The 20,081-nt window shown below is 33.8% G+C and overlaps 1 protein-coding gene across 1 annotated transcript in view; it reads right to left on the reverse strand.

The window, feature by feature from the left end:
• The window catches only part of CNBD1 (cyclic nucleotide binding domain containing 1), a 403,074-nt gene that overhangs the window by 11,801 nt on the left and 371,192 nt on the right, over positions 1 to 20,081 (reverse strand). The window contains exon 12 of the mRNA XM_023518062.1: positions 3,801 to 3,860. Within this exon, the coding sequence (XP_023373830.1) occupies positions 3,801 to 3,860 (60 nt within the window). The remainder of the gene's footprint in view (positions 1 to 3,800; positions 3,861 to 20,081) is intronic.

A 20,081-nucleotide genomic window follows, 5' to 3' on the forward strand; every position in this document is an offset into this window, starting at 1 on the left:
TTCAAATCATTAAAATAATTCACATATTTTAAAGATATGAAACCAAGACCTGTAAAAATATTAGAAAAACATTTATCTTTCAAACTATTTTTCTAGTTATATATTTAAGCTAACATTAAGTAGCTATTAGGTTTCCCAATGTGTTCAGGCTATTTTAGTTTGTGTAATCTCTGCTCCCAAGTGCATTAAAATATATTTAAAGAGAGAACAAGAGACACATGTATAAAACATTAGCAAATAATAGGTCAGTACATAACCGAGTACCTAACTAAATTATAGACCACACATATTTATTAAGAGAGGACGATCAGTGGGGGTGATGTGCAATCAGTGGGGGTGATGGGCAATTCATAGAACATGTGGCCTGAAGGAAGACTAGGATCTGAAATTGGTTAGGAGCAATCAAGGAATATATTGATACAAATAAGAGAGTCAAAATAGAATATGTGCTGGAAGGGGAGGAAACCAAAACTGCATAGATGGTTCAGAAAGATAAAAGCTTGGGAAGAAAACTGAAGTACCAAAAAGCTACACGTTTGTTTGACTAGAGACCTGAATGGCAGGGGCAGCAGGTGGCAGGCCTGCCTGGTATACATCGTCTAAATGAATAACATAAACAAGAAACAAAGATATTAAACATTGATCACCAGAAACTTAATTTAGAAGAACCAGTAAGAACATATAGAAACATTTTATGGTAAAAATAGAAAATTTTATAGTTATGTTAGCAATACTAAGAAATATCCCTCCCACCAAATGACATCTTTTACTTAATCTTCCATAATAGTGCTAAGTGTTTATCCCCCCTCTCCTGACCCTACCCATGCTAGTCCTGGTGGAGTGGCTTTCTGTCTCCCTATCATTTCCTTTATTCTCTGGATGATTTAAATTAAATGGCAGCTTCTTGGACCTGGCTGGCAAATCAGATTTGTACAAGTGCATAACTCAGAGGAAGCAGTGGTGTGCTAAAGCCAGCTCGTATCCATGAGAGCCGACTGTGTGCATCTCTTTCCAACTGCCCGTACGTGACATCATTCTGGGGACCTGAAAGTGGCTATGATGGTAAGATTTACACCTTGAAAACTGACAAATGCTATAAATTGAGAGGTCCGAGGAAGTCATTTGTTAAACATTCATTAACACACCACTGCGCCCAACTATGTATTTTTCTATACTCCTTCCAACTAACTTTTACTTAGTTCCAGTTTTTATAAATCAGTAAAAAAAAAAAAAAAAAGTCTGTGGAGTACTTATAAAGCTTAGCGCTGCGAGGCTAGAGAGCATGCTCATGAAAGCTCACAATCTCTTTTTGTTAATAAAATGCATAATGTCTACAGCCAATGAAATCTGATGTGCTCATTCTAACAGAGTTTTTCTTTTCCCCTAAATGTCTAGGTGTTCCAATATTCCCTCATGGATACACCACACAAACAACAGAAATCAATGCTGACACCATGACAACTCTTTGGCTCTAGAACGGATGTCCTGCCAGAAGCAATCGTCAAATGGCAGGTAACAAGCAACAAGCATTCTTGCAGTAAATGAACTTAGAGTTGAAATAATCTAGATCTCCGGACTTAGAATAAGAACACCAATCTCCAGGTACAACTTTGTGGGCTGCTCTTCATAAACTGCTCTCACAATTATTCTGATAAATCTGAGAGGCCGGTATAACTTGCTAGAAGCTCCGTGAATGATTCTGTAAACATGTGGTAACACTGTGTCTGACATCAGGGTATCATTAAAGAAACAACAGCTTGAATTAAAGAACCCTGAGCTCCTCGATTTGCCTGGGAACCTCCTTCCACAGAGATTTGGGGTAATAGTAACAAAGTTATGGCACATTTATTCCAGGCTACTTCAGCAGTAAAAGTATCTACTGATGGTAGGTATGCCATTCATTCATGTAACATAAATAAACATTAAGTTTTTATTGTGTGGCCAGCAATGTTCCTGTCACTTCTTATTGAAATTACAGTACAATAATGAAATGGACAACAAGTAATTACAGATCATTTCAGGTAAAAGTTTTCAGCAAGAGAGAGAGTAGCCTTTCAGAGAACTGGAAGAAATTCAGTAGGGCAGGAAAGGTAGCTAGAGGCAAAATTTTTACAAGATTGCATGCAATTAAAAAATGATATTTAAACTTCCTAAGGAAAATGAGAAACTTTGAAAATCCTTTATTTATTTCTTTAATTTTATGTATAGGAGTTAAAAAGGTGAAACTTTATTTGAGAAATAATCTGGAATTTAAAAGGAAAAACTATTTATATATTTTAATAACAGACAGACTTAATATTTTAGTACATTATAATATTTGGGAAAATTCAGATCTAGATGAGAGCCAACTCAGCACTCTGAGTGACAAGAATCTGAACAAACTCTTAAGAATTGGCTCACAAGGAACACAGAATTAGAATTTTATCAAGGCTAGAGCGAATTGCCACGCTGCCAGAGTTTGCATCATTGCAGATGGTTATGGGAGGTAGCGCTTTCACATGGGAATCCGTCCCACTCATTGTTCTACTGCTCTCCTCTAAACAGAAAACAATGTTTGGAAAGTTTCTTGGCTGTACTCCTCCTTACAAAGTGGGTCAGTGTCTCCACCTTAGCCTACACATGTACAACCTGAGAGGAGGACCCCCACAAGGGGCTCAAGGTCACACTAAAGATGCACGGTATTGTCGTGCCTCAGACCCAGAGCCCAAGGTTGAGATGTCTGAAAAAACATTTCCCTTTCATAAAATTATCTCAAGACTCTGTTGGAGTATTTTTATTTAAAAATATAAAATGCCCTACTTAAAATATCTGCCTGCCATTTTCCATTTCTATGGGTGCTGTGGTATCTCATAGCTCATTAATCGACCGTGTTAGCTAGAAAAGGAGAAGTGCAATTTTAAAAGGCACTACTCTATCTCATATCTTTATGGTGCATTTCTTTTGTATTTTCTACATATTAGAGATTCGATTTCTCAGCTAAAATCTCCAAGTTACCCCTATTTTGGTTTTCAATACATTTAAAGATGTACACAAAGGGCTTCACCTCCTCTGCTTATGTTATGGAAGATTTTGGATAAGCGATGATGATGATGATCATGATGAGGATAATGATAATGGTGATGATAATTCTGGAGGTCAAATTTTCAAAGTGCCTACAAATGGGATTAATCCACAGCAGTGTGAAAATTATCATAGAAACTCTTTTTCCCTTGACATACCCGTTGCCAAATATAGTTTCACCCTCACTTGCTAACTGCACTGGATGACCCCCTAATAAAGCATCCTAAAATTATACAAAACTCACTAAAATGTGGAACTGGGCAAATCCAGCTTGGATTACTGGCAGTTATATTAACTATCTCTGTTACTTGAACAAGTTAATTTCTCTACCCCTTGGTGACCTCTTCCACAAAATAAGAAAAACAGTAATTGTTATATGATTTAAATGAGATGACAGATATAAACTACTTAGCACATTGTAGATAGTTAATGCATCTGCTTCCATCTAAATTGACTTTACATGGCTATGTCAATACTTTATTAAGCTTTAAAGATGCAAAGAATGTGTTTTTAGTAAAAATATTTTCTTTAATATCCATTTATTATAATCATTTTATTTCCCTTAAGATGCATACTTATGAAGTTATCATTCATTTAATATATTCGACTATATTCTAATATATTCTACTGTATTTAAATTAGTAATAACTTCATAAAGCATGAATATTAATGGAAATAAAAATATTATAAGGAAAGAATAAATTGTTATATCATATATATTGTCAGTACATATATTATACCTTGAATTCTTCCCAATCCTTTTTCAGTTCCTCTTGCAGATAAACATTTTTGACATCTTCCTATGAAGGAATATGAGATTCATTTCATTAAAGGAATCAGTTTTGTTTTCAGTTATTTTATCACATACTGTTGTTTCAACCACTAAATGTATAATCAAAGCACACCTTGAACATATGTACTTGTGGGCAGCTGGAAATATTAATAGTAGCACAGGAGGCGAATAGGCATACGGTTAAAAGAAATGAGGTAACTTATTTGAGCAATTCATCAGATGCAAGGAATAAAGTCAGACCTTCAAAGAAACACTGAAAATATTGTTTCCTTGGTATTTATAATAAATAATCAACATAGATACGGCGTGTGTATGGTGACCTTTGGGATGCTCAGTATGGTGTAGTTATACTTACATAAAGCAAGACACAACCCGCACTCCCTCAGTACACACATACAGTCTTCCCACGCAATCTTGAATCTTAATAGAACTACCATTTTATAAAAAGTAAAACAGGTAAGGTCAGTGCCTGTGGCTCAAAGGGTTAGGGCACGGGCACCATATGCCGGAGGTGGCTGGTTCAAACCCAGCCCTGGCCAAAAAAAAAAAAAAAGAAAGAAAGAAAAAGAAAACAGGTAAAAAGCAGAATTGTGAAATTAGACTGTGCCCCATTTTTTAAATGAAGATTTGACCAACATGATGTTTATAGCGCTATATAGTAGGAAGATCATTATTCCATTTGTTCTGTATACATCATCCTTTTGTTTTATGCTTTTAAATTCCAATTGCGAGCATGCGTGAATATGGCTACACATATATTTAGATAAATGTTTACATGATATGTACATAAAAATTAGAAAACAACTATTTACAATAATTTCTCACAGAGCTTTAGTTATCAAATTCTAAGGCATGTTTCCATTTTAGAAGGACATGATTATGCTTCTACTATATTGTGTCTGTTTTAGAACAGCGGTTCTCAACCTGTGGGTTGAGACCTCTTTTTAACAATGAAAATACATTGTGGCATTAGGAAAGTTGAGAACCACTGTTTTAGAAGAACCGAGTTAAATACATGAATATACAGATGTCTTAAGCAAGAAAAGGTGTACCCTACTAACATCCCAACTATTAATTTCAGAAGCTAGCATAATACCTTACAGTATATGGATGATCAAAATAATTCAAATGGTAGTGATTTGGGTTTCAAAACTTATCCCACATAATAAAAATATAAGCATCATATAATATATAACAACCTATTTCCCTTCTGGAATATAGTCTTTCACATGACATAGTAAGTTTTAAGTTGTTCAATATGATTGGATAATGACTTATGCTAATTAAATTAAAAATCAAATAAATTGATGGTAAGTTACACAGATTATACATTTTCAGCACATATGAACGGACTGAAATGGCACTATACATAATTTAAACACTGGGTAATTCAACAGACACATAAGTATCTTAACTTGTTCATTACTTATGTTTTTACTTCAGTGTTCAGAAAACACTAGTTTACAATGATTCCTGGGTGTACTATATAAAACTATTTTGTTTTTTCTCAGCGGTTTGTGATGTTTTGGCAATTTCTTTTGAAATCATGCCTGTAATGACTCTCAGGGTGAAGGGAACTTTAGGATTAATTGTAGTGGATACGGCTTTTCTGACATTATTCCTCCTCATACAAGGATAATCCGCTGGATAACATCACATGGTAGAGTAACTAATGACCCCATTCTCTCCTTGGCAGTCCAAACGAAACATCTTTCAGTGAAAACAAAAACCAGATGTTCGACATCAGCAGATGTCCAGGGTGACACACTAACACATGCAGGGAGTGGAAATCCTAGATCTTCCCACATGTGTTGGAAATGCTGACCAGTGCAGGGACTATTTCCAAGTAGCATCATTTGGTTTTGTAAGAGTAGAATTTCATTCATGTATTAGATAATGATATCTTCCCACATTTCAAGCTCTACACTGTGCCAAAACTAATTTTTTCAAGTCAAGTAATGACCCCCTAGAATTTTAAAACTCTAATTAGTTCTCTTATTGTGATAGAATTTCTACATAAAAGAACAAAATAAGCCAAGGACTATAATCTGCAAATATTATTTATCTACACTATCAAAATATATTCTTGAATTCATCTATTTCTGCCCAAATTCCAAATGGGGCTCTTCTTTATTCATTTTGGGCCTACTCAATTGGCATCTTCTCACTGTGGACTTCCCTGGTTCAATTCAGGCACAATAGTTGGTATTATGCTCATATTTTTCACAACCTTATGCACTATAAGCTTATTTTTTATTATTTCACTTATTATGCACCATAGAGAGAAAAATAAGGGCATAATACCCACTGTAGTCACTGGTTTATCATTTTGTTAATATTTCTAGGAGCTAGAACATAAGACACGGTAGATGGTCAGTAAATATTTGCTGACAAAATGAAAAAGAATATAAACTAAGAGCCTGTTTCTTGCTATGGAGACACCCTCTCACCACACTTGAATGTTCACGCCCTTGCCTGGTGATCCCTCACCAGACGACTTCCTTACTCCCTCCAGCTTAATATGTGGCACCTGTCTCCTCCCATCAGCCTGTTGCTAGCCTTCCTTACCTTATGCAGACTCAAAACTGTGTGTGGAACTTCCAAGCCCTCATGCCTGGACCTGTCTTCAGCCCACTACTCCATCCAGGTAGCCTTCTAGAGCTGTAACCTTCTTAACTTGCTCCAAGTGGGACTCCATGCTTCCTGCTCCAGGCCTTCTTGCCCTCTCTCACTCTGCGCATGCGCAGACATCGTGTTTCTAGCTTCCGCTCTATGGAGATGCCCACCTTGCTCAAACACCTGTACCAGGTAACCTCTCAGGTGAAGCTAGGTCATCCTGCATGGGCCTCCACACCTTTGGAAGTCTACCAAGACATCTCATCCCTTCACCCTTTTTTGCTGACAACTCGCCCTGGTGTTACCGAAACATGGGACCGAAAGGGGCATACCAAGAGGAATCACGAATACACTTTTTTAGTTACTTGAAGTATATATAGTGAGAAAAAGCTAATCATGAAAAATATCAGCTGACACTATCTACACCTGAGTTATTTTGTTTAAATCTTACATTATGGAGCCAATCTAATCATTGCTTTGTGAATAAATGCCAACATCTTAAATGAATTAAAAAAGAAAATTCAATTTTTTGTGTCTATATTTGCAATGTCCCTAAGTTATTTAAGTATCATGCTTACTTAGCTATTTCTAACATTTTGTTTCCAGCTGAGAAAATAATTTATTTTATAAACATAAAATAAAACACATTTTCATAGCCCCGAGGGAGAAATATCCTGAATAACTAGAAAAGGTTGAGATTTACTATGAGACAAGTAAATTATTTGTTTACCAACTCAATGATGAAGTGACATTTACCCCTCAAAAACCTGAAATAAACCTATTTTCCATCAATTGCATCCTTACACAATTTAGAATGAATTGTTTCTTATCTGTTCAACGTGTTAATCTGTTCTGTTAGAATTCTATTTGGATAAAACATTAATTGTTTTTCATGTTTCCCTACATTTGGAATTAAACAGTATATACACTTGATGATTATTGCTATGAAAATGTAATAATATATATTCAGAAAATTTTCAAAGCTAGATTGCCTAATGTCTCCATTTTTATAAAATCCTTTTATCTCTTCTCCTTTTTATGTCTTTCTCCCTCTGTATTTCTCTTTCTCACTCCCACCTCCCAAATCTTCCTTTCTCTTTCCTCCTTTTTTTAGTTTGTACAACAAGAAAATATAAAAACCCAATGTCACATTACTTACCAAAACTACAATTGGAATTCAATTTCAAAAACCTAAACCTTTCTAAATATTTAGAATAAAATGAAAATTATTAACTAGGACCTGTCTTGCTTTGAATATATTACTCACTAGTAGAATAAGTAAAATCACTGGGTAGGCTTCCTGTTGCCATCTCCGTAGACCAGTGTGCATTGCCTTTTATAATTGATGCAATTCAGTAAACTTTAATGACTATTTTATTATCATCACATCTTCATCACCTATTTCAAGCAAAATTTTGCCTGAGAAATATCTGAAGTTGGTAATCTACTGCGTCTTGCATTTATCTGCTGTTTTTAATTGTCATTTGATTGGTTCCTGGGTTTTAGTGGTTGTACGTAATTAGGTCACTACAGAAGTTTTTGCACAGACTGTGGTTACAGCTCATTCATTCACATCTGACAAACACCAGGGGCAGCATCCTTTTTGATTCACCCTGGCAAGTTTCAATTTGCTTGAGTTATCGATGCTGCTGGGTCGACTTCATTTTTTTCCATCACATGGATCTTATGTTTCCTAATTTTTGTGTATCTCAAGCCTTTATAATAACCTTCATGTTTAATTAAATTATTTATTTCCCATTATATGTCAGATGCCATAAAAAACAAAGATGACTGAGGTTTGTTTTTGTTTTGTTCCATTTCCTTGCCTTTGAGCAATTCCCAGGTTAGCTGGAGACAAATATCTCTTGTTTCAAACCATATTCAAATTACACTAAAAGTAGGTATTTCATGTTTCTAATGTTAAATATTGATAAAGCTTTCTCATAGAATTAAAAAACTAATCTGACTAGTGTTAGAAATGATGGGCCAAGAGCTATAACACAACAAACTCCAATAGCGTCTGTTTCTCGCCTATGCCCCACTTCAGTCTTAGTTGGAAGAGCTAGGTTGTGATCCTGCTTTGAATAGTCATTCAGGAACTTATGTTTTTCATAGTCATTCAGGGATCCAAGCCTTTATTGTCTAATAGCTCCGCTATTCCAGAATCCACCTCCAGATCCTGTACATTCATGTTTAAACAAAAGAAGATGGAGAATGAGTAATTATGAGTGGGGAAATCTAGAAATTGCAAGAAAACATGGAAAATATAATTTAGTGCTGTGTTGACGAGAAAAGGAAAGAGATTTTGATAAGAAGTAACTAGTCTATGTTACAGCATTGTTTCTAGGTCTTTGTCAACTTCAAGATAGCTTATTTTTCATCACACAGGAGAAAAATAGATGTAAATGGACATAAATAAAACTTTTCAAGGTTCATGTTAAACACTGAGTTATTTGACAAAACATAAGAAAATGTAAGTTATTGTATAATATAAAAAAATTCTAATAACCATTGAGACTTTAATGTCAAATCTGTCTTTTTTGGTAGATGTCATTGTAATAGCTTTATTCAGATTTGTGTGAGGAGTTCTCTGCATAAGGCATGTTCATACACCATACATTTTCTCCAATTCTTATGTAAATTACCCTTCAGAAACCCTCTAATTTTAGGGCTGTTATAAATAGAGAATCTATGAACTACTTTGTAGCTGAAAATACTGAAGATTTTATTTTTAAGTAGCAAGAATCAGTTAACAAATTTTATTTCTTTCTATCTAAGGTATTCCAATCATTGTCTATGCTCTCAAATATATCACCAAATATTTTCTCTGAAGTAATTAGGTAACTGGAGGAAAAGAAAGAAAATAATAATTGCATATACACTTTAAAAAATTTACAATGATTGCTTAGTGAAATATAATCACAGGAGGGTGAATTCTTATAATCAAAACAAAGAATTCATGTTCAAGAAAGCTGTAGCATTGTCAGACAGACTAAAAATTCATAAATTATAATACATTTTTATTGTACTATGTTTATAATTTTTGTTGTTGTTGTTGTTGGGATTCATTGAGGGTACGAAGAATTAGGTCACACTGATTGCATTTGTTAGGTAAAATCTCTCTTATATTTGTGTCCTGCCTCCAGAGGTGTGTCATAAGTCTCCATCCCCTGCCCTCTTCCCATCCTGGCTTCCTCATTCCCCTACCCACCTCCTTGGATCAATTTTAGTTTTTCTTTTATGAAGTTATGTATTAGATCATCTACTGCCTTCACATTAGAATTGAGTACATTGGATTTGGTGCTCCAGTGGTGCAATCAGTTAGGGCATGGTACTTATATTTTTATAATTTTAGAAATAATGTCACCTAGAGTACTATTAATGAATAAGAGAAAAACACAAGAAAGGGCAGAACAAAGACAGAGAGTGAAAAATTATTTAACAAAATACAACTGAATTTTTTGTTTAGCAAAAGCAAAATACCAACTAGCTTCATTTTACTTCCCACTTTATAGGGAACCACTGACAGACATTGATAAGTTCTGAACAGGCAGGTTGAAAGTTTGATAATGAAAATACAGGTTTCTAAATATATACTGTCAAATAAATAATTCATAAAAACACTAATAAGATTTTGAGAAAGAATATGTGATTTTCCTGTTCAAACCAATTCAATGCTAATTGTTATGAGAATATGTATTCTCAGCTATGGACTTTTATTATTATTATCTTTTTTTTTAGAGATGGAGTCTTGCTATGTTGCCCAGGCTGGAGTGCAGTGACTATTAATAGATTTTATTTTATTATTATTATTTTTTTTTGGTAAATACAGAACTGACACACAAATGCATTATTTGAACTAGGATATTCATTTCACCTGAAAGAATGTTCTGGTTTGTACTTTGACAGGTCTAAATAAAACATCAATTACATTATAATAGAAAAATGGCATTCTAAAATTTTAAAGCAGTTAGTCTCCATTTATAAAATTCAACAGTTGGACCGGGTTGGCTATCAGGTTCACCTCTTGCTAACACCTTAATACTTGTAGAAATTAGATGTACAAAGAAGAAGACAGCTGCATTTCAGCAACTTATATTTTACTTATTTATGTTTAAACTTTAATCATTTTAAATTAATACCTATACAGGATATAAGTGATACATTTTTTCAGAATATTACGGGTGTACTGATGTTTCGGTTACATAAATAGCTCTTGTATAGTTCGAGTTACAAGTGTGCCCATCACCCACCTAGTGTCCACTGGGTATGAATTTGCCCATCCCCTCTTTCTCCCTCCCTCTCACCTGCTTGATTTTTGATGAATGTTATTTTTGTATGTTCACATAAGTGTTGATCAGTTCATTCCAAATTAATGTTGAGTACATGTGGTGTTTCTTTTTCCGTTCACTTACACACAAGGTCTCCACTTCCACCCAGGTTAATACAAGAGGCATTAGTTCACCTTTTTTTTTATGGCTGAGTAGAACATATATACAATGTGTAATAATTAAATCAACACTATTAGGATATCCATCACTGCAAACATTTAACTCTCCTTTGTTTGGCTATTATTCTAAGTGTCCTTTTTTATTTATTTTGAAATATACAGTAAATTATTTTTAACTATTGTCATCCCATTGTGCTATCAAATACTAGGACTTATTCTTTCTGTCAAACTGCAATTTTGTGCTCATTACCCAGCTATTCTTCATGCCCTCCTCCACCCTTCCCAGCTTCTGGTAAACAATAAGTATTCTGTTCTCTACCTCCATAAGACCAATGTTTTCAGTTCCACATTTGAGTAAAAGTATGCAGTATTTGTCTTTCCATGCTTGGCTTATTTCATTTAACACAATGACCTCCAGTTCTGTTCATTAGCAATTTGGTGCTAACCATAGTATTTCATTTTTTTTTTACAGCTAAGTAATATTCCATTGTATACATATGTTAAATTTACTATATCAATTCATCTACTGGCAGGCATGTAGGTTGTTTCCATATCTTGGCTATTGTAAATAGTGCTAAGATAGATGTGGGATACCTCTTTGAAACACAGACTTCCATTCTTTTTAATGTATACCCACAAATGAGATTATTGGATCATCCAGAGGAACTATTTTTAGTTTTTTAGGAACCTGCATGCTGTTTTGCATGGTGGCTGTACTAATTTACACTCCCAGCAAATGATGCACTAGGGTTCCCTTTTCTCCTCATCATATCTAACACGGCTTTTTTTTTTTTGCTCTTTGATAAAGGCCATCCTAAATGTAGGTGACATTTCATTGCCGTTTTGATTTGAGTTTCCCTGATGATTAGTGATGTTGAGCATTTTTAAATACCATTTAAACAATTGTTTACCTTCTTTTGCGAAGTGTCTGTTTGGCTCATTTGCCCATTTTTTGATCATATTTATTCATTTATTTATTTACTTTTGCAATTGAATTGAATTCCTTCTATATTCTCGTTCTGTAGCCACTGTCGGATGCATAGTTTGCACGTATTCTCTGTCTTCTGTACATTTTCTCTGCACACTTCTGATTGCTTCTTTTGTGGTGCAGAAGCTTTTTGATTTGATGTAATCCCATTTGTTCATTTTGGGGGTTTCTTTGCCTATGCTTTTGAGGTCTAAAATATATTTGTCCAGAAGCATTTCCCCAGACAACTTGCATTTTAGTGGGAGGAAGAGATAATTATAAATAACTGATAAATGAATAGAAATTATAATGCAAGGGACAAAAGCAGAATAGAACAGATAAGAGAATACAAGCGTCTCAATAGGTGGGTGACATGGAGGGGAGGGTGGGAGGGAGGAAGTTTCACATGGGCATGATTTGAAAGATGAACTTATTTACCAGCCTTATACAAGAATGCAGTGGAGGCGAGGGCACAGCGGTGTGAAATATGTTGATGCTTTTCAGGAAATTTCACACAATTTTGCCTTAGTGGAGCACAAAGAAGAGTAAATGACAGAAGACCCCGGAGAACTCGGCAGGGACTACATCGTGAATGGGCTTTTCCTGTCTAAGTCATTTAGGCTTTAACCTATAAGCCTTGGATATGAACAAATGAATTTTGGAATTGGTGGATCCCTTAGAAGTTTAGAGTATCCAAATCCATGTAGGACTTTTGAAAGTATCTACAATCTTTTACTGAGTGTCAGCAACACTTGCGGCTTTTATATATCTATTTATATATGGGTAACCCAGCTTCCGGGGTTATACTTCTTTCACCTGTAGAAGGAGTCATTCATTCATTAATTATTTTTATTTCACAGGTTCTGTTGTTTATAAACCTTAAATATGTAGTTTATCATGTGACATACATAAAAATAATTAAACATGTCAAAACACACTCTCCGAGAGCTTATTGTCTGATGGGGGGACAGATGCACAGTTTAAAGTATCCCAATAGATGTCGCATTGAATCATGTAAATGGGGAAGGTGATCAGTCACTGCCCACGTCAGCAACATCTTGTTGAATCGGGCGACACTGGTGGTTATTCTGAAGGATAAGTACGTGGGTCATTGGGAGAGTTTTGAGATACACAAAAATCAGGAAATGTAAAATCTGTGCTGATGAAACAAATGAAGCCCTCCCAGAAACACCAATAAGCTGAGCAAGCTGAACCTTGCACAGGAGAATCAGAAAGAATGCTGTTGACCATGTTTCTCAGAAGTGAAATAATGGACAATATCATAGTCTGTCTCAAAACTTGTGACTCATGTGTATGTCACAAGATGAACAAGTAAAGAGGGATATTCAAGGCAGAGCAAGCAGCATAAGCAAATACACAGATCCTCAAACCAACAAACAAGAAATTCAGTATGGCAGGAGAAGAGGTTTTTAAAGTGTTCAAGGAAGGGGGCAGAAGAAACGGGCAGGAGCTTATCTATTTGCAAACCATGTTTGAAGATTTAGATTTTCTTCTGTGAGCAAGTAGCAGTTACTGGAAAAATGAAAAGCATGGAAGCTGTAATTATTATACATATTGTTTATTTAAATAGATCGCTCTGGAAACAGTACAGAGAAGAGCTTTGTAGAGTTTAAAAGAATTCCATTTAAAATCAGGTAGACAGGTGTGGCTGTAAACTTCATTTCCAGCCCTGTGAGCTGTATGGCACTAGGTAAGTTTTTGATTCTCTTGAGTCTCAGATTTTTCATCTGTAAAATGGGAATAATAATCCTTTATATGTCATAGGCTTATTATAAAGTTTAAATAAACTGTGTAAAGCAGTACAGTTACTAGCAGTTTTGCTGATGATCAAGTATATTACTGCTATAGACAAAAGAAAATTGTCACACATTAAAGTGGCTGAAATTTTACTACCATTCATTCCATTAAGGTATTATGAACTTCATCCTAAAATACAAAATCCAGTAAACAGATAAAGTTTTCTTATTTATTTTTAATTCTTTTATTCCCCAGAAAGTAAGACAAACAATTTTTTAAATGTTAAGTATTCCGTAGAAGTCTGTTAAATAATACAGACAAAATCTTCAGCACAAAAATGACTGCTTTTGACATTTTAATATAACATTCCTAAAAAGGTAAGTTGGTTTTGCTTGATATTCATCTTTTCAAAATTATAATCATTTAAAGTATGTCCTTTCATTATGTTTTATAAAATTCAGAATAAATTAAATCTCATAAATATAATCATTTGTTTTATTTTTAAAACTAGTTATTTTTGCAGGTCAATAAAGTACTTTTGCTTTTATAATGAGAAGTAAATGAATCAGCAATTTCAGACTTGCTTTATTATGGCTAGAATTATAACAAAATTATATGTTAAAATACAATTTGATTATTCTAATCATGTTAATCTAATTATTTTCATCTTACTACACATTACTTATACATACATACTTTCAGACGAACCCTAGTGATGTGTTTATGCCGAAACATAAAACGTGTTTAACCTGGAAGTGTAAATGTAACCCTTTTAGATCACTTTACCTGTGCCGCCATCTACATCTCAACTTATCTATGTCTATGAAATATGAAACCCTCTTTTTGTCAATATCCTGTTGTACAATATAAAACATTTAAAGCTCAGCTCCCTTCCAGAAAACCCCTTTCCTAGAAGCTGGATAGGAAAAGAAAACAGAAAAAACAAAATCTCCTATCAGGTTATACACACAAGCATGGAAATGCATTGTAGTTTTTGTTGTTGTTCCATGATTATATTCTATTATTATTATCTATAGCTCAACTATTTTCCCAACAAGACACACACACACACACACGTATCACATCTTTCTTTAAAAGTCATAATTCCAAAGGAAGGGCTGGAGTTCTCCCTTCTCTTAAATTCCACAGGTTTGCTGAATAACTTTCAGGCCTGGCCTAAATTTTACCTGATTATTTTGTGGTTGGTATTAGTGTGAGTAATAAAAAATAATGTACCAGAACACTGCATCAGAATGTAGGGAACTGGGTAATATGCTTGGGTTTTTGGCTGCAAGACACAAGAAGACTGCCACACTTTATGAAATTTGCAACCTTCACATGGCCTCTGTGCACACTGACCAGGCTCCATTGAGATAGTCCAGATGTGACAGATGCTTGACTCCCACTGAGCTGATCTTTATTCTGGAGGAAATCCCAGAATTTTCTGGCCAGAGAAAGGTGAAAGAAAATACTTAGAGTTACATCATGTACAACTTTAAGTTCAAATTCGAAAGCGATAATGAATTGCTTGCTTTGTTTATTTGTATTTGATATTTATAAGCCAATACCCATTGTGAAATGCCACAAGGCATATGTATTATGAAAAATAAACAAAATGCTAAAAGCCAAAAGTCATTTTTAATTAACATATCAATTACAAAAAGTTCAACTGAACAGATGTCCCTTGTTCTGTGCCCAGAAGTTCAATCAACTGGAGCTCTGTCAGGTCAAGAGAAAAAATAAAATAAAATAGGACAACAGACTAAAACCTGGGACTCCAAACAAGAGGACTCTTGTTGATGTTACCATTTGTAACTGTACATGGAGATAGATATTCTTCTAAAAATATCAAAGGCCCTTGCCATAATTGAAGTTTGTAGAGTATATTTGAATTCCATTACTGAAGACACATTTATAGTATTTTAATATACATGTTTTGACTCCACTGAACCAAGCACACCTTAGACTCATAACCAGCATCAAACCCTTTCTGTACTCATACCTGTAGTCTGTTTTCCATATGAGTTATTTATCTCGACCACAGATTATATAAATTCCTACTTTAAAAAAAAAATCCCAATAGCATCTTAATGATGTTAGGAGGAGATCCAAATACATACAAATCAAGCCTTTTGCAAACATGATACCAAGTCACTTCCCAGCCTGCTGTTCCATATAAATCTGTCCTATTATCTCTATTTCAATCTTGTCTTATTTTTCTTATGAAGTTAATGCCTCATGTTACTCCAAGTGCAGGTCACCTCCCTGTGTTCTAGCATAACCATCATTCTTCTAAGCTTACATACATGTATATTCTACATGTTGATTCACTCGTTCTGTGTTTCTTTTTAATTTTTACTGGCAGAATCACCTCTTGTCCCCTTGTTTCCAGTAAGGATATATTCTGGTCCTACTTAAGCAGTTCAAAGAAAACTGAGGTTAATTAGATTAATGATATGCGAAGTCTGTAGGTTGGCTGTCTGATTCACGGATGTACTCAAGAAAACAATCTCTTGTTATTTTCTTGCTACACCTTTTTGTTGATAGCATGATCACACTATGGCCTGTGTTGTGGAATAGAAGAAGGAGAAATGCAAACGTTTTTCCTACTGATATGTCTATTTTGTTAGAATCAACCCTCTTCAGAGAACACTTCTAAAGCTTTCATTGGCTAGAACTAGGCCACATGATCTCCACTGCCTGCAATACAATCTGAAAAGACAAATATTCTAAATTTTCAGAATGTGGAGAAAAGATTGAAAACTTGAAGATTTGAGGAACTCCATAGTACCTCCCAACTATCACAAAATGGACCAACTTTGCTGTTGTATCACGAGTAGTAATGTTAGTTATGTTTAAGGCTCTCTCTTGAAGAAAAGAACTGTAATTTAATAATTTTGAACCTCATGTCACCAACTGAATGGATAGTTTCAAGATGGAGAAAGTGCAATTCTTATAAATGAGACACCACATGTTTATGAAAGAGACACCAAAGAGGACAATGTGAAACAAAGTCTTCATTAAATCTAAGTTATCTTCCCACAACACTTCCATCAATTAGAAAAAAAGAAAGATCAAATTGTCTCTGGAACAAGATAATGTCTTGCAGAGCCTCTATAATATTTTTGACACAAAATCCAGCACTGAGTTAAAAGTACCTGTATTAATGTCCTATGACTACTTTAACAAACTACACAAACTTCTTGTAAATCATTCTCTTACATTTTAGGAGAGCAGAAGTCAAAAATTCTATTAATTAAACCACAATTGAGATTTCCGAGGGGCTGTACTCTTTCCTTAGGCTCTAGGCGAGCACTCTTTATTCCTTGGTTTGTGGCCCCATATTATATTGTCTTTTCTCCCTCTGCTTCCATCATCACATCGCCTTCTTTTTTTTTTTTTTAATTGAATGGTAACTATGTACATTAATGCACTTCTGGGGTACGGTGTGGGGTTTTCACATGCAATCTGAAATACTTCCATCAAACTGGTCAACACACACATCGCCTTCTTATGTCTGTTTTAAAATCTCCTGCTGCCTAAGTACACATTATAGTATTACACAGAGGGCTCACTGGAATACTTGAATATTGATATTAAAATTGATTTTAAAATAGCAATAATATTTAATGGATAAAAATATAAAGAATATGACAGAAATGTGGAATTTTAAAAACAAATATCAAAGAACTCACTATATGGATTTAAAAGAAAATCAGCAAGAGCAAAATATATATTAGTAAACTGGAAAACATAGCAATATAAAATATTGAGTGGTAGCAGATAGAAAAGAAAAAGTTAAAAATACTGAAAAGAGAATAAGCATTAAAAAACATATTGAATAGACCTAATATACTTGTTACCAAAATCCCAGAAACAAATACATACATATATATAGAACATATGTGTACATATATATATATTCAAATAGAAGTATTAAGAATTACTGGCAGAGAATTTCTCCATATTAACAAAAGTATGAAGTCATGGATTGAAGAATCTCTGGACATCAGAAAAGATGTAACTATCTATAAACAAATAAATCTACAGAGAGATATAGACAAATTATGTATAATTTATATATAGTTAAGTAGATATAGATACTTGATAAGTGAAAACTTAACACAAAAACCAAGAATGAAACAAGAAATGTGTACAGACCAATAATAATAAATAAGATTGAAGATTGAAGCAATCTCCCATATTAAAGAAAAAAAAAAGAAGTCCAAGACCTAATGCCATCACTGGTGAATTCTACCAGACATTTAAAGAAGAATTAATACTAATTCCACTCAAACAATTTAACAAATTGAAGAGGAAGGGATTTTTCCTGACTTGTTCATTCAGGCCACATTACACTGATAGCAAAACCAGAGGGCCTGATGAAGGAAGGAAGGAAGGAAGGGAGGGAGGGAGGGAAAGGGAGAGAGAGAGAAAGAAAAGAACTACAAGGTCAATATTCTTGATGAACATAGATGCCAAAATAACTAAAATACAAGCAAACTGAATTCAATAGTACATTAAAAAGATCATTTAGTATGATCAAGAGAGATTCATCCCAGAGATGCAAAGATGCTGCAACATATGCAAATCAGTAAGCTTGATACATCACATAAACAGAATCAAGAACAAAAACCCCATACTCATTGCAGTAAATGCTGAAACACCATTTGATAAAATTCAATGTCCCTTCATGATAAAAAAGCTCAATTAAGTAAACATGGAAAGGTCACACCTCAATATTATAAAAGCTGTAATGACAAACCCAAAGCTAGTTATCATATTGAACAGATCAGGACTGAGGTAAGAATGCCCGCTTCCATTACTTCTATCTGCAGTCCAACCCAAGGCAATTAAGTCTGAGAAACAAATAAAGGGCATCCAGAATTAGAAAGAAGAATTCAAATTATCCTTATTAGCTGGCAACATGATCCTATATTTAGAAAAACCTAAACTCAACAAAAATACTTTTAGGACTAATAAACAAATTCAGTAAAGTTACAGACAAAAACTCAACATTAAAAAATAGTAGTGTTTATGTATGCTCACAGTGGTCATTCTGTAAAAAATATCATGATGGCAATCTCAGTTATAATAGCTATAAAAAAAATCTATGAATAAATTAACCAAAAAAGGGCATTATCTCTACAAAGGAAACAATAAAACATTGATAAAAGAAATTGAAGAGAATATACAAAAAAGGGAAATACATCCTATGCTCACAGATTGGATGAATTAATATTATTTCCATGGGAAAATATGTGCAAATAGACTTTAATAAGTCAAACACTTTGAATATTTATAAGCTCTCTAAATAAGAACATTAATACTTTAAAATGTAAAGAAAATGGTGATAGAAAATATAATCCTATCATTAAGTAGGAAATTATATATATTTTTCCCCTTAGAATTGAAGGCTTCGGTTCTGAAAATAAATGCCTAGCCATTAGAAAGTCATCAGATCTACAAAAGTGATGAGCACTGAATGGCTAGTCAGAGTGGCTACCATTATGACCTGTCCATTTACACCCTAATAATGAAGAAAATACATAGTTCATATGGTAACTTTATTTTTCTACTATAAGAGTTAAGGCAATTATGGTGAAAATTTATAGGTCATTAGCTCTCTGGGGGTTGTCAGCAAAAGTAAGTAATACAACTTTGGTAAACTCTGTCATTTTGTTAAATGCAGATTTTATTATTTGTACATAATTTACTTAAGGGTGCAATAGGAAAAAATCTAACAACACGAATTATGCATCAACTAATAAACACGAATTGAACAATCTGCCATCGCTCTCTGTGCTCTGTGTATTTCATGAGCATTAATATATTGTACCTTACACACATCAGTAAAGGACAAAAATGCTGGTTTAACCATAAACTTAATAGAATGGCTCTCTTATTTACTTTCAAAACTATAACCTTATTAATTACAGAGAACCTCGAATACTCCTTATTGTTTTTAAATTGTTTATGCAAAAAAAATTGCTGCAATAAGTGAAACAGTTTTAGAAAACTTGAAAACTTCATTTAAAAGGATAAATCATTGCCACATTCTACAAATTTGCTTTATATTATTTTTTCTTCTGGGAAACTGTGATTAAAAACATATAACCTCTCACAATGATTATGCATGAAATGAAAAGAATATTAAGTCAAAAAAAATTTTAAGAGACCATAACATTTGCTCAAATAAGAAGCAGAACAATTCTCAAATTGTAACATAAAATTTGGTTTTTTTTTTTTACTTCTTAAGATTTATTTTCATAATTTATTTGGTAGAATATAAAGTGAGATAGTCATACTAGACATGTAAAAAGTTCCTCTGTTTCTAGCTTTTATCTGTATTTCTCTTAGAGAGTATCTCAGTCTAAATTTAAATTTAAAAATAATGTATTATGCAGGATGAATTATCCACTGCAATCATGGTATAT

Source organism: Otolemur garnettii, unplaced genomic scaffold, assembly GCF_000181295.1.
Source record: "Otolemur garnettii isolate 467f Iridium unplaced genomic scaffold, OtoGar3 scaffold00004, whole genome shotgun sequence".
Taxonomy (NCBI): Eukaryota; Metazoa; Chordata; class Mammalia; order Primates; family Galagidae; genus Otolemur; species Otolemur garnettii.